The following is a 26,600-nucleotide window of genomic DNA, read 5'->3' as shown; positions in this document are numbered from 1 at the left end:
GACTTCTGTGGACTGAAAAGACCCTGTGTGGACAGGTGAGATGTTCCTGGTGCACTTGCATGGTCCTCCTCATTGCAGCATCCAGAATTTTCATCAGCCTAGGGATGAAGCAGTGATATGCTGTTGATTTTGGCAGGATTAAATGTCTAACCAGGCATTAGTCAGAGCCTCTGCACTTGAGTGGGTATGTTTTCATTCATTCAGGAAGCAGCACAGGCTCCTGAGACCTGGTTTCCAGGCAAAGGGAGTTCAGACAGAAATCGGAGCTTCAGGTTGCATTTTGAACTCTGCCTGCCCCTGGTGTTCTCTCCCCTTGAATAAGAAATAGGAGATACATCTCTCTTGTCTGGCTTAACAGTGACTTTGCTGGCCTTTGACTTGTGTGACTTTAAAGAAGACATTCCTGGAAGACTTGAACAAATAAACTGGACTTCATGAAACCATCAGATTTAACTGTCCCTGTGGTCCTTACTCCTGGAGACTTGTTAACTCATTCTGTAACACAGCAATTCTCATGCTGACTGAAAAAAAAGCTAAAACTATTTTCAATTACACATTCTTCATTCTTTATTTTTATTCATTATTATTTAAAAAGTCATCTAATTCCGAGTAGGAGCTATTCACCCTATGGTAAAATGTCCTTCATCTCCATGTATAAACTTTTTAAAAATCTGAAGTTCTACTCAAAGATTTGGGAGTCCTAAGAGCAGCCTCTGCTGATGCATAAGAAAATTGTTTCTCTATTTTTCCAGTGGAGGTAACAGTTTTTATTGCATATGCACAAGAAGTTTGCAAGAACTGTTCAGTTTTTGTATGTTACTTGGAAAATATAAAAGCCTTTATGGATTATAAATTCAAAGTAACTCAAGTGAAACAAGGGGACCAGCATTAAAAATATTGGATGCCACAAACAATATACCTAAACCACAACGGTCTTATGGTCCAGCAATAGAATTATGGTACTCTACAAAAATTTCTGATGATCCCTCTTAAGATGTTCCTGTCCCTTTCCCCTCCATCATAAATGTGAATAGTGATGTATAGCTTGAACCATTCTCGTTTTTCTGAGGGCATTATGTTTGAGCTCAAAGAGCTGGCCCAGGCCAGCTGTATCCCAGGCTGCATTAGCAGCAGTGTAGGCAGCGAGTGGATGGGAAGGGATAATCCCTTTGCTCGGCACTGCCTGGATCACCTCGAGATGCTGGGTCCCGTTCTGTCCCGCTCACTACCAGAAAGACACTGACAAGCCGGAGCGGGTTCGGCAGAGACCATCGGGCTGGACGGAGCCGGGCTCTTCCCGCGGAGCGAGGCGCGAGGACAAGGGACAGCGGGTGTCAGCGGACACACGAGAGGCTGGGCTGCACACGGGGATGAGCTCCATCCCGGGCAGGAGCTCCATCCCGGGCAGAAGCTCCATCCCGGGCAGAAGCTCTATCCCGGGGAGAAGCTCCATCCCGTCAGCCGCACCGCGCCGCTCAGGTCTGTCCTGCCGCTGCTGCTCCGGAGCGCTCCGACCCCGCGCCCCTGGCCCCGCCCCGACTGACGTCAGCGCCGCTCGCAGCCAACCAGCGTGGGCGGCGCGAGCCGGGCCCCGCCCCCCGGGTTCTCGCTGCCCATAAAAGCCGCGGCCGGCGGCGGGCGCGGGAGCGGCGTGTGGAGAGCGGGACGGGACGGACCGGACGGGGCGGCGGGACCCGCTCCTGGCACCGCGGCTCGGCCCCGGCCGGCCCGCCCAGCGGGCGCCCCGCTCGCCAGCCGGGATGCTGCTCGTCGCCGCCGGGCTCCTGCTCGCCGTAGCGGCGGGCGGTCGGGGGTCGCCGGCCGGGGAGCAGGAGAGCCCTTCGGGCAGCCGCTTCGTGTGCACCTCGCTGCCGCTGGACGCCGCGGGCACGGGCTGCCCGCTGCCCCCCGTGCCCATGCAGGGCGGCGCGCTGCCCCCCGAGGAGGAGCTCAAAGCCACGGTGCTGCAGCTGCGGGAGACCGTCCTGCAGCAGAAGGAGACCATCGGGAGCCAGCGGGAGGCCATCCGGGAGCTCACCGGGAAGCTGAGCCGCTGCGAGGGCGCCGACGGCAAGTCCTCGTGGAAGAACGAGGTGGGCAAGGGCAAGGACACGATGGGCGACCTGCCGCGGGACCCGGCGCAGGTCATCGACCAGCTGAGCCGCACCATGCAGACCCTGAAGGACCGGCTGGAGAGCCTGGAGGTAGGGCCGGGCAGCGGAGCCGCTCCACGTCCAGCGAGCGCTTGGGGCGCGAGTAGTGCGCTAAATCCCTACGGAGAGAGATCCGAACTGCCCCGGCCCCGGGGCGAGCGCCTCGGCTGGCCTGTCGTGTTCTTTTGTTATTTATCTGTTCCCTTTAATATCAAGAACCCTAAGGGGCTGCTCTTGAATGTGTTCTCCCGCTGCGTGGGGGGAGATTATGGTTTCCCTGTTTGTCACCGGCTTAGTTTCTGTATTAATATGTGTAAATCTCTCATTCTGGGGATGTGACTTCATGGGGTTTGAGGTACAAAGCTGACGTCTTGGGCAGTAAGACCTCGGCATATGGTGCTGAACAGACCAGTGGTAATGAGGAGATTGTGTTGGGCAGATGGTGCAGATAAGATGATGTACTTAGAGCTGACATAGAATAAAAAGAACCCAATTCTGTGCACCTCTGAACAGAAAGGGGATTTGGTCCGAGCCCACCGATAAGTGATTTCCATGAGCCTCTGGACAGTGCCCATGGTTTGAGTGCTGCTCATGGAAATGTTTCATAGAGAGCATTCTCCCAGGGTTTGTGCTGATGTTTTGATTTTCACACCCTGAAAGCCTCACGTGTCCTGCTGCTGTCCTCCAGTCAGTGCTGATGTGAGGATGGAAAGTAACTTGCAAAAGGCTGTTCTGTCAGGGCTGCTTTGCAAGTACAGTTTTGAATGAGCTGATAGTATTCCATCCTTTTATTACTATTGCTGTCTTTCTGAAGCATTCTTTTTAGAGTTGTAGAAGAGAAACTCCGCTAGAATAACATGGTAGCTGGAAATGTTATTTTGTTAGTATCTTTAAAGATACCAGTGTTGTTAGAGAGTGCAAGGTGCCTCTTTTTTTCAGGTTGAATAAGAATACTTTCATTGGTTAATGCTTACAGTTGATTTAAAGAGCATCTGACTTTGGTAAATCTGCTTTCAAAGCAGCTTAATTTTTAATCTAAAATGAAGTGATAGTTTTTCTGTTTACTTATGTTGGCTATGTCTCTAACAGTAAGTAAAGCAAAAATTGACTGATGTGCCACATGTATGCATACTAATAGAAGTGCATCAGACCTGCTCGCTGCATTGATTTTATTGAACTTAAATGTATGAAAACTCCTTCATTATGAAGTGCTGGAAGCCTCTAACCAAAGTGCCCTTTTGTTTCAGGACCTGTTCAGCTACAGTGCTGATAAAAGCACTGAGCATGACAAGTGCTAAAAAGCAATACCTCTTTTGTACTTGCGGGAGAGCTCCATGATCTTACTTTCCCCCTTTGAATCGGGAGCATATCTGCATTTCACAGCTTCTGTTTCAGAAATGCCTGTTCTTTTTTCCCTTCTGCTTTGCCCTAAAGCACCAGCTCCGGGCCAACGTGTCCTATGCAGCCCTGCCCAGTGACCTGCGGGAGATGCTCCAGCGGCGCCTCGGGGACCTGGAGCGCCAACTGCTGAGCAAAGTGGCCGAGCTGGAGGATGAGAAGTCTCTGCTGCACAACGAGACCTCAGCCCATCGGCAGAAGACAGAGACAGCCTTGAATGCATTGCTAGAAAGAGTGTCTGAGTTAGAGAAAGGTAATTGCTCAGAAGCTAAATGCTTCCCCGTGCTTATTAATTTTGTTTACTTCTTCCAGAGCAGCAGACCAAATGTGGGCCTTGAGGGAAAGGCATTAAGGTACTGGACTAAATAGTAGGTGACAGTGCAAATGCTTGGATTCTCCTTTTTCTTTTATCACAGGCTTCTTGCTTGACAGGCAGTTGCCTGGCTTTGGCTTCCCGTCTCTTAATTTGGCATGTGTGGGTGGCTAGGATGAAACTCTTAGTGTTTGTGGGATGGAAAGATCTATAAGGAGGCAAGTGGAAATAGGAATAAGTATGACATGGGTGTAAATAGCTCCATAATGTCAAGCACACATCTAAGTAGAACTGCCTTTATTTGGACTGAGAGTCATATTGGCTAAATTTAATTAGCACCTTTGATGTAATGAATGGTATTTTATACCAGGTTTGTTTCCTGCTGCTTTGCAAGTATTGATGATCACCTTTCCTTTTGTTGTTGGTTATGGCTTTGGGTAACTGCAGATACTTGAATACTACAGCCTTCAGAGTTTACAGTAGATTACACATGGTCCACTGGGGGACACTCTCGTAATCCTAGTCATTCATTCTGATTCTTGCTTTAATTATTACTGAGATCTCTCTGCTTGAGTAGAGTCTGTTTATTTGAATTACAAATGTCTGTGGAAGTAACCTAAAGCACAGAATTCTTTCTGTATTGACTGTATACCTGCAAGAGGGGACTGTGTAGGACTAGAGTGGCAGTAAATATCACTGCCCAATCCTTAAATGATTTTCCAAGGTGAATAACTCTCTGCTTAAAAGCAGCTTAATGGACATGCCTTCAAAATGGTACAAATGTGAATATCTCATGAGTTTAGAAATGCAGCCTAATGGACCCTTTTGAGTAATACTGTATCTTTTAATCTTTCATCTAAAAAGTGTGAAGGAGGGGAAAAGGGAAGGAGGAAGAAGAGATCTTCTACTGGCCCTTTTAGTGTTTTCTGAGAGCCAAGATAAAGCCTAACCTGCAACTAAAGTTATGGAGAATGAGTGGCCTGTTAATGTCTGATGTGTCAAGTATAGATAGTCCTTGTCTCTGAAAGATGTGACTCATATCAGAAAGAGAGAGTGGTGGGAGAACAGGAATGTGTAATTCAGTTAGGCTAAAAATAACCTGTTCCCACCTTTAGTTTTTGTGTGGGGAGTGAGGGCTGTCGTAAGTCTCCAGGAAAATGAAGAATTTGGGACAGGAACCAAGATACAGCCTTTCTTTTAGTTGTGTCATTTGCTCTCTATTACTGTACAGCTTAGCAGTTGTTCCTCTGTCAAATCAAAGTGAGAGTAATAATGATCTAAGAACTTTTTTTTTGTGTATTAAATACAGACAATATTTGAATTGACCTAATTTGAAAATAGTGTTTCTATTATGCTTTTATTTAAAATGCAGTATTGTTTAGCATTTCCTCCCCACAACTAACTACAGTGTCAGAAGCTCCTCATTGTCCTGAGATCAGAGGAAAAAAACTAACCTTATGAGGTGACACTGAGCTTTGGATTTTATCTTTTAGTTACCAATGAGGCAGATGAGTTTAAAACTTGCACAACTGTTGTGGTTCCCAAAGTTTTCTGTTAATTCCTTCACTGGTTGTCTCCATTGACAGCAGGAGTTGATGCCGCAGAAAAAGCAGGAGGTATAATCCTGCAGCTAGTAGTGCCTGGACTTCAATGTGATTCCTGGCTTTGCTGGAGCTGCAAACAGGTCGTTTACTATGCCTAAACCTATTTTTCTCTATCCCTGAAAGGGAATAACAGTATTTCTTGCCCATCTAGTAAAAAATAATTGCTCTTTTAATGCAATTATTCTGGTTTTTCTGTGTGAGATTGGTTATAACAGCCTAATGGAGGTTGTTCAGCATTAAGCCTAAGACCCTGTTTTTTTAATTGCCTGGAATTTAGACTATTTCAGGTTTGGTCTGTAAGTTCCTCAAGACAGATTCAAGTGAAAGAGAAGCTTTTTCTTCTCCCACCCCCTCATTCTGTGAAAAATGCAGCCAAAGCACTTCAGTTGCTTCTGAGAATGGGAACTGAGAGAATGCCAGTGATTTAAAGAACACATATGAGAATTGTGGCAACCTTTTGTGACAACAGCTTTTCATTTGGACTGGAGTGTGAAGTTTGGCAAGGGGATTGAATTCATTTCAGGAATGTGAGCAAAGGAAATGAGTGAGACTCAAGAACAGACTGCTAAAAAGTTGAGGGTGACATTACTACAGAACTGTGGGGGTTTTATTTTGTGGCACAATGTGGAATTTATTTCTTAATACTTAATTCTAGAAAACTACTTGAAAGCATCTATATCAGAAGTATACGAGTAAGTGATACAGAGTATGGTAACTACAGAAAGTTTTGGCCTTAATGGTTCTCAATTTTGTAAGCAAGCCTAGAATATCTCAATGGTTTTTATTGCCTCTTTTGGAAAAAGCTTGATAATAATTTCCGCTTTTATATTAAATCAAGTGTCTAATCTTTATAGTTCATAGCTTGATATTGCTTTTTTAAATTCACTTCATTTTGAACTCTTTAGGTCTTGTCCTGTTTAGTTGATGGGACAGAAATCAGTTCTACTGAATTTAGCTGCTTTCTGGACTATGTCAGTGTAGTCTTATTTCAGATTTGCTGCCCAAAAGGAGAAAGTTAATCAGTTTCTTAGCCTGAGATCTTAACACAGGGATTCTGCTCCTAGCTGCTTGTGTAGCAGTAGTAGGAAAAGAAATCCTGGTTGTGAAGCACTGTGATGCTTTAAGGAGCATAGCAGAGAATCCATTTTACTAACAGTAAATATAGACCAGTTGGAATCGTTTGAAACATGCAGCCCTCCAGCCATAAACTAGGCAATGAAGAAGTTTGCCTGCCATCTATTCTTTTGCTCTAAATGAGCAGCACTAAAATAAATAATTATCACAATGTGGATAAAATCTATTTGTATATTTATGTGCAGCAAAGTCAACATTCAGTAAATACTACTTCAATATACTGTTTTTTCCTTTACCTCTCTAGAGCAATTAAAGTTCCAAAGATTATCAATATCAATTGTGTCTTAGCCTGAATTACCAGTACATTGTTTTCCTTAATGCTAAAGGTTTTTCTTGCTCCATGTAATTCCAGGTAACAGTGCATTTAAGTCACCTGATGAATTCAAAGTCTCCCTTCCTCTTCGCACAAACTACTTGTATGGGAAGATCAAGAAGACTCTGCCAGAGCTCTATGCTTTCACTGTGTGCTTGTGGCTGAGGTCAAGTGCTTCTCCTGGAATTGGCACTCCATTCTCTTATGCTGTTCCTGGGCAAGCCAATGAAATTGTCCTCATAGAGTGGGGCAATAATCCAATTGAACTGCTAATTAATGATAAGGTGAGACCTGACTTACTCTTCATTGTCAGCATAACCTTTCCACTAACTCTTTACTTCTCTTTATTGCAAGACCTGTGAGATCTAAGCCAGTTGCAGTATCTCTGTCTTTGTAGCTGTAGAAGTTAGATGTTAAAATGTTAAATAGAATTTTGCAGAAGACAGAGATCAAAGGGCACATAATAGTGTGGTTTTGTTATGCTGAATGACTGAACATCAGTTTAAATGCATTTTTTTCAGATTTTAAGTACAAAAAGTAGCCATTGTCTCATGCTTCTTCATACCACTGATGGTTTCTGACAAGCTTCAAGAGGCTTGAAGAAAACAAGGTCAACTGAAATGTGGCATTAAACCAGTATAGAAATGCTTCCTTGCTCGCCACCTTCAGTTAGGTTTCCTGGTAACTCACTGCTCTCTGAGGGATCAGATGTTTACTACACAACTTGGGTGCTGCATCTTGTGGCTGATTATGGACTTGTAACAGTCTTATCCTCCCAGATCAATAAACCAATAATTTTTAATTGATTGTGGAAGAGAAGCAAACTGCTTATCTTTAGCAACAACTTTTTTCTCTTCAATATTGTGTCTATAGTACCAATATTCTGGGAGGATTTTCTTTGTTCCACATCACAGCTGCTCCATAGCTCATTGTATTTGTGTTTTGATGCTGACCTGAGTAAATTTTCAGATCAAACTCCTAAAGGAGCATAATTCCTCCTTACTGTGAGGCCTATGGAATAGTTCCCACAAGTTTCCCTGGTAGCAGACAGATCCATTTGTCAAACTTGTTACTACAAATGGTGCTGGCAAACTGCAGATTTTAAGAGGATTTTAACATGAGGATTGGATGGAAAGTTATGATTAAGCACTGAGATTTAAACAACAAATGCCCCAGGTTAATATGCAGGATGGGATTTAGTCTCTTCTCCCAAGTAACAGGAAAAGAAGAAATGTCCACGTTGTGCCAGGGGAGGTTTTGATTCTGTATGAGGACAAATTTCTTCACTGAGAGAGTTGTCAAGCACTGGAATGGGCTGCTCAGGGCAGTGGTGGAGTCACCATCCCTGGAGGTGCTTAAAAGAGGTGTAGAGGTGGCACCTGGGGACATGGGTTAGTGATTGCACTTGGTGATCTTGGAGGTTTTTCCACCCTAAATAATTTTGATTCTCTGGAATCCTACAAAGTAGGGTGTTGACTAACTTCTGTATCTAAAGTTTTTGCCTCTGAGGACAGAGTAAATACTGTCCCTCTTTACATGTTGGGCTTGAACTGCTAGATTTGGGTTGCCACATGCATCATTCTCTGTTTTTTGTAGGTTGCCCAGCTCCCTCTCTTCATCAGTGATGGAAAATGGCATCATATCTGCATAACATGGACAACCAGAGATGGAATGTGGGAAGCTTTCCAGGATGGAGAGAAGCTTGGCACTGGGGAAAACCTTGCTCCTTGGCATCCAATTAAACCTGGAGGTGTCTTGATCCTGGGTCAGGAGCAGGTGAGTGAATGACAGGGTGTTCCAGGGTTTAAAGAAAAACAAAATCAAAACTCCCCAGACAAACAAGAGCTATGAGAATTTCTCTGTTAAACACTTGGTCCTGTTGTATTCACAGTATCAGAAAGACTGAAACAAGGCAACAAATACTTAATGCAATCACAGATTGGTATATTTAATTTATTAAATATTTGGAATATTCATGTTGTTGATAATAAGTCCTGTTAGAATATTGAAAAAAAACCCAAAGGATTTTGAAGGTTGCTTTTCTTGTTAACATCTAATAAGTAATTGCCTATGGATTGTGTGGCTTGTCTCCACATTTTTTCTCTACCTATATTAAACATTTACTAAAACCAGTAAATATTGTAACAAGTAGCAGGAAAAAGCCTTTCTTCAGGATTCCCAGGTTCACAGTGGAGCAATGAAAAATTGCTTTTTGTCTTAATATTGATTTTAGTAGATACTTACCCATGACATAAATGACAGAATGGCAAGTTCAGTATCCTCATGCACTCTGCAGAGCAGATGCTGCAGCTCACTGCTGAGTGTCTGGCAGGTTTTCTGTGTCTCTGTTATGCCATTTGCCTGTGCTATGCTTGGCTCTGTCCTATGCTCTCAGTTCCATGTCAGTGTGATCACCACAGATGAGTGATTTCTGTCCTTGGGTAGTGAATGGAGCAAGCAAACACTTCTAAGGCTTCTGCAGTGGCAGTTTGAATCACTCATTTGTTACAAGCAGACAAAGCCTGTTCAGACCAAAAGATCACATCTTACAGGCCCTGCAGACAATTGGGCAAGGGCTGCAGTTATGGTTTAATCTATAGCCATAAAGCTTTCAGGGTAACCTTACACATCAATGCAGTTCTTGCTGGAGTTGTCCTGTGCCAGGCTTGCAAAGTGGCTCTTAAATTAGCCTCAACATTTAAAGCTGCCTTCCTGCTCTGCTGCTGGGGGCAGGGTTGGTTATGTACAGCCTTTTTAGGATGTTTTGCAGTCACCACATTTGCCTTCAGTTGGTTTGGCAAAATTCAGGTTGGACCTGTTACTGTTCCATAGAATGCCTTGTTCAGTGTAGCTCTTTTAGAAATGTTAACTTGTTCATCTCTGTGACTAACTCTGCACCACTTTCTAGCAGTGGGGCTGGGTGGGGAGGGACTTCAAGTTTGAAGAAGAAAATGCTAAAATAACCTTCTCATCTAATCCTGACTCTTATGTGCCCAAAGGACACAGTCGGAGGAAGATTTGATGCAACTCAAGCCTTCGTTGGGGAGATGAGCCAGTTCAATATATGGGACAGGGTCTTAAAAGCTGAAGACATCATGAATATTGCCAACTGCTCCATCAACATGCCTGGCAACATCATCCCCTGGGTGGATAACAACGTGGATGTGTTTGGAGGTGCTACTAAATGGCCTGTGGAGACGTGTGAGGAGCGTCTGCTTGACTTGTAGCTGTGATCATTTCCCATCCAAGTGCCCCCTTTAGTAGGACAATCTCCTGTGCAATCTAAAGCACTTATTTTTCTCCTTGCCCTTCCCCAGTCTCAACTTCTTGAAAGAATAATAAAAAAAAAAAGAGTAAACTGCCTCAGTGCAAAGATAGCTGCTAGTTTGGGGCATTGAGCCTGACTGTGAAAGGAGCACTTCTTGGCTAGAGCAGCCCTTGCTTTCTTATGGCCTGATCCAAAAATATGCTTTGGCCTGCAGCAGCCTTTTGGCTGGGCCTGAGCTTAGAACATCAGTTCTTCTGCAGGGAGGGAGAGCAGCCATGCACACTTCACTCTCATGTTCCTGATGATGTGCAGTGCTGACAGAGCATCAGGACTAACAGGCTAAGTGTGAACCCTTCCTTCCAGTCTATCGTCTCCCCTTTGAATTGAAGCCATTCTTTTTTAGCCCTTTTTTAAAAAGAAAAATCACTTAATCCTTACACTGCAGTGGTTATGGTGCAACTATGGATAGAGCAGAACAGCCACTGTCTGAGTGCAAGGCTTTTGCTTTTTAATTTGCAGATTAGAAATCCTTATTTTATGATAAAGAGGTGATGTATTTGAGACACATTGTACCAGTTCAATTTGAAGAAAGGGCTGTTTAATCAGCAAAGCTCCATTGAAGCAGAGATGCTTCAGGTGAGGTTCTGTCCCAAAGCCTGTCCTTTGCTAGCCAGGATCCCAGCCTAGGTGGGAGGATGAAAGATTGTACTTGTATTTTCTGTAGGCTGAATGTACTGAATTCCTAGTGACCTGGCTTGTAAACTTCTCTCTATTGTTTCTCTTGCTTCAGTCAATGTCTTTATTTTTTTAAATATACAAGCTGTGATTAAGTGGATTTCCATTTTGTTTTGCTTTGAAAGGCCTTTTTATGAGCAAGTGCCAAAGTTCAGTTTCTGCTTGCTGAGAATTGCTATCTATTTTTCCAGCATAAAAGTCTTCTGCACTGGTTTATATGTTATTATAATGGTCCTATGTAATATGAAACTGTGCTGCTTTTTCAATTCTTGTTGACTGTCTCTTCTGTAAGCACTGGGCTGACTACTATATTTTTTTATAATTTTCTCTCAATATTTTGCAAACAATGTTGCTGTTTCCTTGGCATTGATGTGACTACTTGGTTTGTGGCTCGCAGATAGCAAATGCACTGTAATGGGAAAGAGTTAATAATTTTGTTATTTAAAAGAAAAAGGATTTAAAGGGGGGGAGGGGGAATTTATAAAGCTAAATATCATATTTTATTTTTCATATGTTTGAATTGTAAGAATAATATGGTGACAGTCCCATTTGTAGGGTAAAGTTACATATTTCCATGAATATGTAGTATGCTGTTCTTAAAAGAAAATTCTTATAATGAACTTTTAATTAAAATGCACTGTAAAATGAGTCTCTTAATTGTTTTATGGTCACACAAGACACTGAATATTCTCTTTCATAGCTTCTATGAATTCAGCTGCTGTCTCTCTAGGCTGGTAGAAGTACAGTCTTGTAAGAAGTTTTCTTTAGCCCCTAAATGCCTTAAATCTCAATCTACGAGCAAAGGGGGCTTAGGTGTGTGGAACCTTCACTGAGGAGAGTGTCTGCATTTGGACATGGTGGGTGTTGGAGCTCCAGCTGGGATCTCCCTCCTGCTGCTGGCCTGGCCTGGGGTACAGAACACAGCTTCACTCTTAATTTTGTGGTTTTCAGAAACTGGCAGTGAGCCCTCTGGGTGAAAGCAGGGGTTGTAGGAAACATGAGTGTCCCAAAGCAGTGTGAGCAGGGCTGCTCACTGCTGAGGTGATTTGCTGAGGTGTGAGAGCAGAGGCAGCAGCCTGGTGTGTGTAAAGGGCTGTGTCCATGGCTCTGACAGCAAACCTAATGAACTGCTGGAGGAGCTAACAAACCAGCTGGGCCACAAATGGTTATCCAGCTCTGCCATCTTTCTCTGGCCAGGGAGAGTTTGAGGTTTCTGTGAACCATTTGACAGCTTTATTTCAAGTGTTCTCATGGGGCTTTAAAACACACACATACTGCACCCCCAACATCCATCAGTGCTTTTCCTGCCCTAAGGAAAAAACAAACCACAAGACTCACTTCATATCAGAAGAATCTGTGTTGTGAGGTGAGGAGATGCAAAATTCTCATCTCATGTGGGCTGGTGCCCAGAAGAGGCATCAACCCCCTAGTTAGTCCACCTTTATTCATCAGCTTTGTTCAAAATAAGCTGGAACAACTGAACTCTGGAGTTACACATATTTCACTCTGTTCTTCAAAGCTGCAACAGTGAAATTGCCTTGGACACTGTGCTGGCTGTCCTGGCCTCTCTGTGGGTGGAATCTGCTGTTCCAAACATTGCCCCAGTCTTTGACTTCAATGCTTGCTTGAGGGAAGGAGAGACTCTTTACCCTTCTGTTGGCCATGTTGATCTTTATTCACAGAGTTATTTAAACACTCCCAGCTGTGGGTCTGTCTTTAGCACAGACTTTAACAAGAAGCACCTGAGTAAGGAGCCCCAGCTGCACGGGATGGTGTTAGTGGTGGGGCTGTGCTTTGTGCTGGGCACAGGGAGAGCCCTGGCCTGGGGCTGCTGAGGAGCTGGCTGCTTCCTTCTCCACGTTCTCCTCAGGCTCCATGAAGGAGGGATGTAGCAGAACTTCTCTTCAAGGTGTAAGTAGTACATAAAAAGTTGTTTTTTCTAAGGTATGTCAAGGTGAAAGGTGGTTTGGGGACATTAATCCTCTTGCAACCTTACCTTGAGCTGGAATGGTTCTACTGAAGACTAATGACTCTGGTTTTGTGTTGAGCTGGTTTGGTTTTTACTCATTAAATAGTTCAGATGGGATTTTGGAGGAGAGTTTTGGTTTGTTCAGGTTTTTTTTAAGACATTGACTTTTTAGTAAAAGCTAAAGCTAAAGAGTGTATATTCCATTGAAAAGGGTTTCTTTTATTATTTTTAATCTATATGTACATATTTTTCTTTTGTGCAATAGTACCTTCTCATTAAGAAGAAAAGGTGTGTTGATTTTTTTTTTACCTTTATCTTGGGAGTGAAAAGCTATGGCTGTTACTCTGCTGCTCCACATCCTGGGAGTCACATGTTTTATATGAATATATAAGCAGATGGCAAAACAGGAGTAAATATTACCACATTCCAGCATCTATATTGTTTATGGAGTATGGAAGTGACAACAAAACCTTCAGTTCCCAAACTGCTCTGAGTGCACAGAAGCAATAACTTATGGAAAGCTGACTGACAGCACTTGGAACATGCAGCAATGCAGATTTCTAGAAAATGTGTTTTTGTTTAAAAGCAGGCAGAGCTGGGACTCCTAAAAGCAGCATCAGTGATGCCAACAGTTCAGCCTCCTGGGAGCTGGAGCTGGGCAGGTCTGCAGGTGACAGCTTGGCTGTGAATGCTCTTCAGTCTCTGTATTGCACCATCCTTGGTGCATTGGCTGTTGGCTGACAATAAACTGAGCATTTGGTGTGTTTGTAGGTCATCTCATGTGTGTGGTGTTTGCTTGAAGGCTCCAGCTGCACACTTGCTGTCTGTAGGTGAGGGGAGGAGGATCACCTCTCCCTCTGGGATCCCCTGAGCATGGGAGATCAATTCCTGGATCAGGCAGCTTTTGGCTGGGCTGCACTTGCTCATTGAACTGTTGGTTTAAGTCTCAGAAATGCAGGGAAGACCAGCAAAGCTCTAACCCCATTTTTACACACATTTCCCAAGTGTTCGAATACATGAGACTGCCAGGGAGAAGCTGATTCTGTTTTGCTTCAGAGACCTGATTTCCCTCAGGCTTTTCCCAAAGGCGAAATGCAGGTCAGTAGTGAAGCTGCTGTGTTGTTAGGTGTTTAAAGCTGGCACTTTCTCAATCAGGGTAATGGTTGTTCTAAAAAAAAAGTTTATGTAACTGGAGATTGGATTTATTTCTTGTTTTTGCTAATGGCACCTGTGTGTGAGGATTCTTCATCCAGCTGATTTGAGTTACCCAGGCTGGGAGGGAAGATCAGCCTTCCTCCATTGCATCATCCTGAATGCTGCTAGGAGTGCAGAAGCCCTGAAAAGAGACACTGGTCTGGCTGAGGCTTCTGCCACAGAAGATCCCTTGATGCTGCTGTAGAAATCTGAGGCAAGACACAGCAAGGGCCCTGCTGATGGAGAGCGTCAGGAACTGCCAAACTCAGTCCAGAAATGAAAGGTCTCCATTGGTAGCCAGGGAATTGGGGTGGGAGTTGGAGCTGATGCAGGATTTTTCCAGAGATCTTTCACCAAAAGGTCTCTGGATAATTTTTTCCCCTTCACAAAGAAAAAGTTGGACCTTGATAATGTTCATGCTTAGCTGTGAGGCTTAAATAATACATGAGTTTTTCAGAGCTAAAAATCTTCTGGAAAGAATTGAATTAATTGCCCCCCTGGCTATAGCTGTTTCTAAAAGGCTGCACTTAGAAAAGTATAAATTTGCACAAGGAGTTCAAAGGTCTGTTTCTTCCTCCACAGGAGGGCTGGGCTGATGTTTTGGCAAAGCTTCAAATACAGAAGCTCCCTGATGGCTTGATGCCAGCAAGAGAGATAATTTTATTTATTAGAGCTGCTTTGGTGTTTCACCTGCGCTGGCTCCCAGGCAGTTCAGCTCCTGGCATGGCCACTCAGGGGATGCTGAGCAGTCACCTCTGTGGCACCCACTGGTTGCCTCACTGCCAGTCAGCCTGTCCTGGGTCTCAGGGGCAGAGCTGACCCCTCACAGGGCTGACTGGAGCCTCTGTGGTGCTGGTTGTGCTTCCCTTCTGTGCTGAAAGGAGTTTGCAAGAGGTTTGCCTCATTTTCATGTCACCAAGCTGTTCCCAGCAGTAGTGCTTTTAAAGAGTAAATACTCAGAAAAGTAACACTGGCTATTTCTTAGGGGGATTTAAGTGGTTTTTAAGGTACTAGATGCTCTTTTACATTTTGTCTTTTGAAACACTTAAACCAGCTTATGACTAACTTTAAATCCTTGTGTTACTGTAGCAGAGTTCATCACCCAGGCTTATCTCCACTAGTGGAGATTGCTCTGCTGACCTCACCAGATGAAAGGAAACCTCTTCAAAGGGCAATCTCTTGTTTTAAAAACAGTATGTTAAAACTTCTGGGTAACAACACCAGCTAAGCAGGGGGTGTAGAACTTCCCTTTGGTTTAAATTTTTTATTTTTCTTGGTGTTGGCTGTTGATTTGCAGTGGGAAACTTGATGTGCCATCCTGCTGGGGCTCCAGAATGGCTGCTTTTCCTGCATCAGGCAGCAATTGGTTTTCCTCCCATTTCAGAGGGCACAGAGCAGGCAGTTGCCTCCTCACTGGGGCAGAGCTGGGAGGAGATTGTCCTGTGCAGCTTTATTCTATCTCTGCAGCTGTAAAAGGTCTGGGAGAAGGGATCTGCACTGACTTTTAATTTTATGTGAGATTCCCCTGCAGGAGATATTTGTGTCTGACAAAACAGGACAGACCTAGATTTGCTTTCCAGGGATGGTGTAGCTCACAGTGAGCTGTGTTTTAGGCCAGGGTTTATTTTTATATTTTTTTGCTTTCCTGCTTTCTTTATGGCAAATTATAAGTGGTTGATAAACACCTATAATAAAATACAGATATACATGGGCAAATCATCCTTTTTCTCCATTAAAGAAAGCTATTACTTACTGTGTAGAGAGTACATATCCTCCTAAGAGATCAAATTATTTATGGCAGTGCACTAATTAGCTTTTTCAAGGCTTCTAAGGTCTTGCAGATACTTCGAGCTCCAGGGATAATTGCAGTAGGTAAATACCTCTCTGCATCAAGTATAATTTCATGTAACTGGCAAACAGCTGTCAGTCTGTGCTTTGGACTTGTGGCCTGCTGGAGGCTCTTGGCAGGTGGAACATTGGCAGCTCCAGGGCTCTGCAAGGAGTGCTCACACCTGGCTGGTTGGGTATCCATGGTGGCCACAGGCATGCAGACAATCCAGGAGGCTCCCAGAGCTGCTTTGGCCCCATTCTCATTCTCACTTGTGCTGCCAAGTCCATTCTGAGGCTGTTCTGCACTCTCACCTGCCCATCCTCACTCTCGGTGATCAGCAGATCCAACTCCCTCCTCACATCCACCAGCAGCTCCAGGGGCTGCTCAAAAGTATTTGGCTTTGCTCAAATATGCTGCTATGGTTACTCAGCACCCCTGGCTGCACAGGTCAGCTTGGAAGTGCTTTAGACAAAGTGTTTGGGACAGAATGCAGCTCTCACTTGTTCATTGAAGATCTGGCACATCAGTCTGAGCAAACTACGTCGGGGATAATGTCCTTTCTTTTTTCCTGACTCTTGGGATTAGGAAAAAATGTAAGAAAAATATTGCCTTGACATGAGTCCAAGCAGTGACAGTGGCTCCTGCTGAAAATAGAAAGCAGCCTATTTGTTCAGGGAATTGCCTGGAGGCTGGCAGGGCTCTGTGTGCACAAGTGGAAGGAGGATGCACAAAGCCTGGGGAGGAGCAAAGCCTTCCTCAGCCACACAGCTGGGATGGAGCAGAGCCTGGGGGCTGCAAAGAGCCACATCTAACAGCCCTCGGGGAGGGGAAGGGGCTGGCACAGGACTCTTAGACCTCAGGCTGCCCTCTGATGGGTCAGGGGTCAGCTGGTCACTCCTGGAGACTGGACTGGCATTTTCTGGGGGTTGAGCCTGCAGGGAGCTGCAAGGATGACCTGTTGAGGGCTGGAGCCAGGATTTTAATCTTCCAATCTTGTTCAAATCCATGAGCTGAATTGGCACGAGGTGTTGTTTAGGTCCCAGAAATTCAGTGACATCTGTTCTGTACTTCATCATGGGCAGAGTTTGGAAAAGGATGACTGTAAATAGACTTTAGAGATGGATAGTAGTGCCCTCACTAGGCTGTGCCCTTTAATGCCTTTCTGATTACTTTACGAGAACTGAATATGCCTGATTTCCTTTTTCTGATTACACTGAAGGCAAAAATTCCATAGACTTGAATGGCAGAAGAACAGAAAACTGTTTGAGACAAGTCTGAACATGCTGGTAAGAATGGTAAAAATGAGACAAAAAAATCTGGTGTGACTTTAAAGCTATTTTTAAAAACACAAGCTGGAGCGGGTTACTCTGAATCACTGGAGTCTGCTATGCCCTTTTTTTTTTTTTTTGTATTTTCACTCAGTAATTTTAAGGACACAGTGAGAAGGCAAGTTTTTAGAGATGGGTTATATGTGTTAAAAGGGGGAATGTGCTAGCATTTGATGAGCACAAGAAATATCACTGCCAAATGAGCAGGTCCCTTTTCTGATGTGGCAAAAAAGCTGTAGATGAGAATTTATACCAATCCATTTCAGAAAACAAGAAAGAGTGTAGGGCTTATTGCTTTAATTGAAATATTAGCTTTGCTATCCTCCTCGAACAGTTATGTGTGAAACTGAGTGTTGCTTGGCCTTTGCAGACTAAATCCTGGGACAGCATCTCTGGTGGATGGGCTGTGCTAGGCATTGTCTCCCTTATTCTCCCCCAACCTGCACCAGCCCTTGGGGCAAGTTTCTTGCAGCTGAGGGTGGGGACTAAAAATAAAAATAATCTACCTTCATTGTAATAGGTAATAACAGAATCTTGCTAATATCTCTTGGCTTGTGTCTTGGTTTTCCATTCAGTGCTTAAATTCAAAGGCTGCTCCTTCATATACTTGTTTTTCTATTGCAGGATGCAAATTTGCATGGCATCCACTGAGCTAAGGAGAAGCAGTTTTCTTTATGTAGGTTTTTTTCCCTGTTCATGGTAGCAGACTTCTTGCACCTGAGGAGACAGGGAGGGCTTTGGAACATCATAAACCTCTTGAGGGGAGAAGTGGAAGAACACTGTGACCGTGGCAGTGTGTGAGGTCAGGGGAAAGCTGTGTCTGGATTGAGCAGTGGATGCTGGAAATAATGCTTGTTGGGATCATTGTAGATATGGAAAGAACCATCTCTGCTTTGGACTTGGGCAAAAAGTCAGGTTTGTATTTTGGGAGGCTGGGCTGTACCAGCTGCCTTGAGACATGTTTGCTCTCATTCTCCTGTCCTGTGAGGGTGTGTGTATCAAATCCCTGTTTGTTACCAGAACGATAATCAAGTATTTTTCTGGATGCAGACAGGAGTGCTCTGGAGCAATCTGAATTAAATGCCAAGGTGAAAGAGTGTTGCTGTAGAAACCCAGACCAGACTTGCCAATGGCTCTTGTGTGCTTCTGAGGATATGTTACTGATAAAGACTCTTCAACTATTTCTAATTTGTAGTGGTATTGAGAAATTATTCTTCTGCTTTTTAGTAGATGTGTACTACAGTTCAGAAAGGCAGGGAACTGACTATGATGGGATGATCAGGAATCTGCTAAAGCTCTGGGAAGTATCCATTGGCTTTAGAGGGCTTTGGATTTAGTGCCTCTGTTCACTGGATTCTCTGCCATATGCAGTGTGTTGCATCCCAGGTTTTTTTTAACTTCCAATAAGGACTTGTTAATGTGGGAAGAGCTCCCAGAAAACTTCCACAGCACTGCCTTCTCCTTTCCCTGCTAGGCATGCAAGGCTGTTGATGACAGTTGTTTATAAATTGTATGTTTTGAAGAGCTGACAGAGACTACTTGATCCTGAAACGTTGCTGTGGCACTTCCTCAGCATCCCTTTGATACCTGCATCTTCCTGGATTAGCAGAGCTGCTGTAATAGTGCATGGCACAAATCTGGTTACATGAGCTCTCTGTTATTGGAGTGTACTCTGAGCAGCATTTCAGACATTATTAATACGTTTCTGTATGCTTTTTGGCTTTGAAAAATAGAAATCAAAACAGAAGCCCATAAATCTTTGTTTAATCAAAGTATACCTGTAAGAACATTGTATGTGGATATTATATAACAAGGAGGGTGAATTCCAAATAGGACTTTGAAAATCCATCTGGAGCAGAAAATCAAGACTGGTGGGAGATTTTTAGAGAGCCTTGCTTGCTCCCTGGAAAAATTTCTATACTGTGTTGCATTAGCAATGCTCAAGTGATAACAAGAAGTTGATTGAATTAAGAGCTATGCTAAGGTAAATTGTATTTGCTAATGCATAGTTTATCTCTGAAGCTAGGAATGTTGCTGGCTACTGAAGCTGCGTTGATTTCAGTGACTGAGACTTGCCTGTTGACAGCCTTGTCAGCTGAAAGCATTAGAAGAGAATGAAATTACATTCTGGGCCTTGCCCCAGATGGGAATTGCTGTAATATTTTAAACCTCAAAAAGGATGGGAGTACAACAGAACAACATGACAACAGCAAGATTTATTAGTGCTGCTTTGGTCTTGGCTTTGGGTCATCTCCTGTCTGCGGAATTCCTGTTGATGTCCCATCTGGATTTATACCAAAATTGATGGCAGAGTAAAGCTCTCTGATCCTATCAGTTCACATTTGCATCACTTTCTGTTTTGGATGTGCTGTGAAGGGCTGGAAGCACTGCTTGTTAAAGGCAAGCAGAGGAGAATGCAAGGTCAATTTAGCACTTGCGGAATTTAAATTATTTTCTGAATTGGAAGGGTGGGGGAAGGAAATCAAAGCCCATGTCTCTGAGTTCAGCTGTGTTTCTGAAACAGTCCCTTAAGAGATGAAAGTACTTGAATAGAGCCATTAAGCTCTAGTTTGCTCTATGTTTTGCTGCCATAATTGTTGCAGAGGTCATACTTAAATGCACACAATTTGGGTTTGGTGTCTGTGCTCCTCTAAGCACACACAGCTGCTGAGAAAAAAGAACATTCATTGTGGCTTTTGATTGCTACTGAGAGGAGAAGGATGAAGTTTCCAAATCTTAGTCAAACAGCTCCTTTGGATTTCTCTATCTGAAGATTTTGTGTCTCCTGAAAGGCTTTGTTACCCCAGCATTTCCTACTGGTACAAAAATCAGGATGGTGGTACCTGTTAGTTTTTTTCTGACCTTCCTATTTAAGCTGCTTGGGTCATTATAGTCTTTAACCACTACAGGTGCTAAGAGCAAAAACTAGGAGGAAGCTACAGCAGGAAGGAGGGAGCCAGTGAGGGTTGTTGAGCAGGACATGCTCAAGGCTGGGTGTGCAATCCACCCTGAAACAGAGCTTGTTGGCACAGGTCACAAAAATTAATTTCCAGCAGGAGGGATGTGTGCTTTGGGCATCCTGTCTGTCCTCAACATCCACTGTTTGCCTTGCCCAGGTGTCCTTTGGAGGGTGTCCCCTCTGCCCTCTGACTCCTGCCAGGACAAGCAGGCTCACTCAGCTACAGGGAGCTCTTAACTCTCTTTAATCAGATGCTTCACCAAAAAACCTGACATTCAGGTCATGCACTGCTCCCTTCAGCTTCAAGCTGAAATAGTTCACATTATCTCCCATTCCTTTTGGACTAAGACAAAGTGTTTCTGTGTATCCTGGGTCACTGATGCAACCACAGTGTTTCTGTGGGTCTGAATCAACCCTGCAGCTCAACCATCAGCAGCCCTGCTCTCCTTGTGGGTACCAATTTATTCTCCAGGTGAAGCTGTGGAGAGTGAAGGTTCATTCTCCAGGAAAGGTGATTGAATGCAACTGCAGCTGGTTGATTAAGCTGGACAAAGAGAAACACTCATGTGTCACTCAGCACGCTCTGCTACATGAAAAAAGGGGATTAGATATGGGGAATTTCTAGTAATGAAAGCAGGCAATCGGGTTCGTCATAAAATCAGCTTAAAAGAGCTTTCTAGATTCCAGAGAGAACTAAAATAACCTGACCTACCTTGGTCCTGTAATCTTTAAATGCTGCTTAACATCTGCTCATCAGCACTTGGCAATAATATTTCTTATGGAATTTTTAATAGCAGACACCATCACGTGTTGAAATTAATAATGCAGAGGGGTGCATTGTGGAGGGAAAAATCATCCTTATGCAAGGGTTAAAAATGAAATGGAAATATTTGGCTTAATTTAAAAAAATCTTTAGAAGAAAGTTGCAGCAACGAAAACTCTTAGTGAGGTCACCAGCCTGGCCCAAGCACCTTGCTGGTCCCCTGCAGGAGGTTAGCACAGAACCAGCTCTGCTTAAGGGATCTAAGGTGGTAATGGGGAATTGTAGAAACTCTCCTTAAGGGGTAGAAAGGAGAGATGTGCTGGAGATGGCTTTAAGATTTGAGATGTTATTTGGAAAGAGCTCTCTTCTCCCGAGGCTGGCATTTCTGAGTTTTTAACTTTGTTTTTAACTTTGGAGATACAGAAGGTGCCTAACATTAGGTGGATTGGATTTGAGCCATTATAGGCAGAGAAAAGAACTTGAAATTCCTCATTGTGCACTGTGTATTCTTAAAAACTGTAGCACAGGGATTTGAGAACTCTTTATTCCCAACAGGTACAAAAAAAAGTAAATTACAGTCCTTGGTTTGAAACATCTTGAGAGTGAAAGGCTCTGTAGACTCTCACAGGTCCCACGATTTCTCTCCTGAGCCTGTAATTTGTTCTGCAAAATGCATTCCCTAGGAAATGGTCTGAAGGTGTCAGCAGGTGCTGAATCCACATTTCCCCTTGCAGTTGTCCCTGTCAGCTCTCCCAGGCCTCAGACCACAGGTCTTTTTGTCCTAATTTGATTTAGTCTGGCTTCAGGTTTCCCTTGTTGGTCCTTGTGCTCCTTCCTCCCTCACAAACTGACTGTAGCCATCTCCTGCCTGTGGCACAAATGACTTGGAACACTCTGGGCTATTTCTTGCACTCAACACTTCTGGGCTTTTTTCTTTTTTTTCTCTGCTCTCATTTCCCCAACATGGGTCTGAAGCAGGAATTGGTTATTGCCAATCCCCTATAGTGAAGTCAGATATCATCTGCACTCCCAGACATTGTTTTTGGATTCATACATTCAGGGATGATATTAGATAGCTTTGCCCCTGGGAATGCCTAACAAATTGCTTGTTCTTTTTCTTGTCCACATCCTTTATTCACTCAGCTTTCTAGGATGCAATTCCTTGTGCTGAATGCTTGTTGTTCCTAGACATGGAGCTTTGTGTCTTGGCTCTATGGAAGCCTATTTTATTGGAAAGAGCCCAAACTTTCAAGCCATCCAGGTCACTCTATTGGCCTCTTTCCATCCTAATTTACTGCTGTGTTATCTTTTGTGTAGTCTGTAAGTTCTCTGCTAGTAGAATATACATTTATTTCGATCTGGAGAGTGGTGAGCATGCCAGGCCTGGTATGAATCCATGTGGAACATCCAGTTGTTTGCTAATGTTTCCCTGTAGACATTTCCTTTTGAAGACCTGTCACTAACCCACCCTTAATTCTCTTTATAGGGACTTCTAATTGAAATTACAAAGTCGTACAATAAATATCTTAAAATTGGAATCCCAGCAGCCTTCAGCTGCCTAATTTTTGTGTGTGGTTTTTCATCCCAGCAATTCCCCTAGAGCTGATCAATACCTGTTCACTTTTACTTTCTCTCTTTTTCTTTGCCCCCTTTTATTTAGAGGTTGGATCTCAGACTGTTCAATACAGTGTATACTCTTTCCCTACAAAGAGGTAGTTCTTCACATTAACATTCTGCTGAGAATTCTGCAGCAAGCTCAGGTTTTAGCACTGAACTCCTCTTTGAATGCCTCTGAACTTTTCTGTCCATTTTTTAAACTCTCGTGATGTACATGTTAACTCTGCCTTTCACGGGAGCTGAAATAGAAGGGCTGCTTTGCATCTCTGGGAAATGGCCCCATCCTAATTCAGGGAAACACTTCAGCATGTCCTGATCTGCAGAACTGGACTAGAGATTGGTATTTGGTTATGGTAAATGCATAGTTTTGAATGTAGGGGTTTTATGTTTTCATTTTTTGTTTGCTTGTTTGTTTTTGGTTTTTTCTTTCTCTATGAATTGCAGCAGTTTGAGGGAGAGACTTTTTTTTTCCTTGAAGAACCAGTCTGAATTTTTGCTCTACAAAACAATGCAAATTCTGTGTAGAGTGACTATTCTGCAGAATATCTGCACTGAGGATGACTTGTGGTTTTCTGCTACACAATATATACTACCTGGTTGTTGCTCCCTGCTCCAAAGGCAGTTCTGTTAATGTGCTACTGCGTGCAATTATTAAAAAAAATAAAATTCAGGGTTCAATAATAATGTTGAATGCTAAATCTGGGTATGTTTTTCTTATGTGTGCCTTTGCTTGTGAGGTCTCAGATCTTCTACAAATCTCGTTTATGGGATTGGGAAAGTGATGAACTTGTGGTCTCTGGGCTCTGCTGTCCAAACTAAGAGCCTCATGTTTAGTCCACAGGCAGTTCTTGCACCCTCCCTCCCTGCAGACCTCTCTCCAGGGCTGCTGCAAACCAGGATTAACCATCCTGGGCAGAGAGAAGCCTGTTCAGGGAGGGAGGTGCTGCTGCATCACTTGAAAGCTACTCTGCCCCTTGGGACACCACCAAATACAGGCATCCCTGGGCTTTCCAAGAAAATACTTAACAAATCACTGATTTTAAAGCTGTTCTATCTCCATTGATATGCTCAGAGAAGTGTTATTTTGTCCTCCTTGTTAACAGTGAACATTTCTTTCTTTGCTTTACCTCTGTGCACAGCATGTCTTGCTGTTACATTTAAGTTGCTATAAACTCTAAATCAATAATCCCATTAGGAAGAAAAAAGGGGTCTAGTAGCAATAAGTACAATTGCAGAGTTAATCAGATCATCTTTATTCGAGTTGTAGACTCTGTTTGCCAAAGATGTTCTAGCTCTACAAAATCAATAAGGCACAATAAGTAGGTTTATTTTCTGGGTATCAGCAGTATAAGGGTGGCAGCCAGGAGGGAACCAAGGGATTTTGCTGCCTGTGAACACAGGAGCTGTGGAGAAAGGATTGCTGCTGCCATGGAATCAAATAACAGAAAGCAGTGTGTATTTTGGGCACTCAGATGGCTGGGAAATGTCTGGGGGAGGTAGAGATCCAGGAATTTCTCCCTTCTTAGTCCATCCCCACCAATTTCGCAAACAAAATGTGTCTGAAATAACAGTGCATTTTAAATATAACATTTTGAGTTGGTAACTGCTTGTTTTAGAGTGTAAAACCCACCTGATTTTACAAACACTCTTCAGAAGAGATGGATGACGTTTTTCTTACCTCTTCTTCCCATTTTAATTTCTAATTGTGGTCCTTACTGCTGATCTCTTCTGGTTTTATGTTACACAGTTTTAAAGACTTCAGGGGAGTTGTACCTGGCTGGTTGGGTGAGATCACAATGAGATTTAATCTCTCCTAAACTAGTTTTTACATGACTTCTTTTGAGCAGAGCTGAACCCTCCTCTCCACAGCCATTTCCCTGTAAATAGCTACTGAAGACAATAAAACCAAAGCCACAAAAACGATGGCCCTCCTTGTGGTTTCATTATTGTTAAATATGACCCCTGCTGAGCTGTGGAATAACCAGTGCTGTATCCTGATTGTGATCCTTTAAACTGAGCCCAGCTGTACATTCAACAGATTAGTGCACTGCTTTCTCCTGGCTCTGAGCATTAAGCAATAGGTCATGTAACTGTGCCTTAAATATTTAGCATGCTTGTGTTTGCTAATAAAGACTTTTTAGGAGGAATAATGTTTCATGTTGGCACCCCAGTACTCAAGTGCAGCTGGCTGGAAAGGTTATAGTGTTGTGGCTCAGGCTGGGCTGTCCTGTTTGGAAATGATGTGGCTGCAGCACAGATTCAGGCTGGGAGCACTGGGAGTGTGGGCAGAGCCAGAGAGCTGCACAGGGACAGGGGCTTTGTGAGTATGGAAGGAGATGAGCAGAGCTTTCCAAGAGCTCAATTCCCCTGCTAGGTCCTAAAATTTCCTCTTGGTTTCATCAAGACTTGACTGAGATCTCCATTGACATGTTCAGAAGGCTTATGCAGTCTTGGGTTGTCAAATTATTAGGGTTTTGTTAATGTAACTAATTTCTTCTTGAACATGATCAGAGTTTAAATTATCATTAAGGCATTCATATGCTGTCCTTGCCAGCTGTTTTTTTCTGATTTTGATGGTTTGCTTGAACATTCCAAGCCTGATTTTCCTCCAGGTAAAGCACCTTACAGTGAAATGCAGCAGCAATCAGCTGTGCTGTGTCTGTGCACACTCTGCCTCTCTGCCCACCTCAGAGAAGTATCAGAAAGAGCATGGCTAAGAATAAATACAGCATTCATAACATGAAGCTTGGGAAATTTAGAGTGGTTATAAGATAAAAAGAGTTTCAATGAGATACACATTTCTTTGAAACTGCCTTAAACAAATTGACATTTCCCAGAAAATAAAGAATCTGTATATGAGAGATGGTCTACTGACAAGAAGACTTAGGGCTCAGTGGATTTCTTTTTTTTTTGTTCTTTACAGTTCTCTACCCAATTTGAATTCTAAGCTAGAATTTAAGTATTTAGAAGAATTCTTTTCTTGATAAGAGTACTGTGACCTGAACTGATATGAGGAGTGGGAGGTGAGTCCAAGTCTTGAAGAGCTCTTCTTGGTGACAGATCTGACTTTCAACCATGTTATTGCTTATAGTTTTATAAATTTCTATTTTCAGTTTATTTACCACCTGCTCCTAAGATTTGTATGAAATATGCTAGGACAAACACAAATCCAAATAGCTGGCTCTTACACATCCCAAAACGTGCTCTGAAAACAAATGCTGCAAAAAGTGAGACACAGTTTGCAAATATTACTGTATAATAACTGTATAAACTATATAACTGTATAACTATAAACTATAATAAATAAACATAGCATATCAAAATACATCTATTTTTTGCATGTGTGCAGGTATATATATATAGACACATGTACTTTTATCATCCCTTTGACACTTTGTCCCTCAGCTGACCAAGGTGCAGACTTTGGTCAAAGATAGCAAGAAGCTTCTGAAGTTCTACTAAATAGTTAAAAAGCTGCTGTGATTGAAACAATCAACTATTGCTGGTATACCAAGGGTCAAGGCTGCACAATAAAGTGTGCATCTCCTAAGATTCAGGAAGGTTAAATTGCAGTGACTTAACCCTATTGTTGCATAAAGTTATAGTAAAATTTTTAAAACATTAAGGTTTCTCCTCAGCAAAGGAAAGGCTGCATGTATTTAGACAATAATATTGGAAGTTAGAAAATAAAAATTGAAAATGAGCCAGGCTGTAAATAACAAAAAATTGTTGGCCACTCTGATCATTATCTTAGAAGTTGATACCATTTTGAATAAGGATAAACTAACTGTTTTGGACTTAGAACATGTATGGATTTGTTTATTTTTTAAAATCTGTCTGATTCCTCCCAATTATTTTTTTTCCCCTGTGGAAAATAACTTCAATGTGTATACAAATGTGCTCACAAATGTGCACACACTTCACACGTGTGGGAAGAGGGAGTGACAGAAACCCAGCTGCAGGATCTGCTGGAAGCACTCTGGCAGAGCAAAGCCACCCCCAGAGCTGTGGCCAAACTTCC

At 43.1% G+C, this 26,600-nt stretch overlaps 1 protein-coding gene across 1 annotated transcript; it reads left to right on the top strand.

Moving 5' to 3' along the window:
* The first annotated feature begins 1,648 nt into the window (after positions 1-1,648).
* Positions 1,649-11,566, top strand: NPTX2 (neuronal pentraxin 2). The gene is made up of 5 exons (XM_085074644.1): positions 1,649-2,204; positions 3,588-3,804; positions 6,955-7,199; positions 8,512-8,691; positions 9,915-11,566. The coding sequence occupies exons 1-5, from the start codon at positions 1,761-1,763 to the stop codon at positions 10,140-10,142; spliced, it is 1,314 nt and encodes a 437-aa protein (XP_084930770.1). The 5' UTR covers positions 1,649-1,760; the 3' UTR covers positions 10,143-11,566.
* Positions 11,567-26,600: the final 15,034 nt, after the last annotated feature.

The sequence above is a fragment of the Lichenostomus cassidix genome, chromosome 14 (genome assembly GCF_008360975.1).
Source record: "Lichenostomus cassidix isolate B80296 chromosome 14, HeHo_3.0, whole genome shotgun sequence".
Taxonomy (NCBI): Eukaryota; Metazoa; Chordata; class Aves; order Passeriformes; family Meliphagidae; genus Lichenostomus; species Lichenostomus cassidix.
This window is presented reverse-complemented; position numbering and strand designations above follow the sequence as displayed.

Excerpts from the sequence above, each read along its gene's own strand:
- NPTX2 (XM_085074644.1), top strand. The coding sequence starts at position 1,761 with ATGCTGCTCGTCGCCGCCGGGCTCCTGCTCGCCGTAGCGGCGGGCGGT. Across the intron at positions 2,205-3,587 it reads ACCGGCTGGAGAGCCTGGAG|CACCAGCTCCGGGCCAACGT; the intron begins GTAGGGCCGGGC and ends TTTGCCCTAAAG. Across the intron at positions 8,692-9,914 it reads TGATCCTGGGTCAGGAGCAG|GACACAGTCGGAGGAAGATT; the intron begins GTGAGTGAATGA and ends ATGTGCCCAAAG.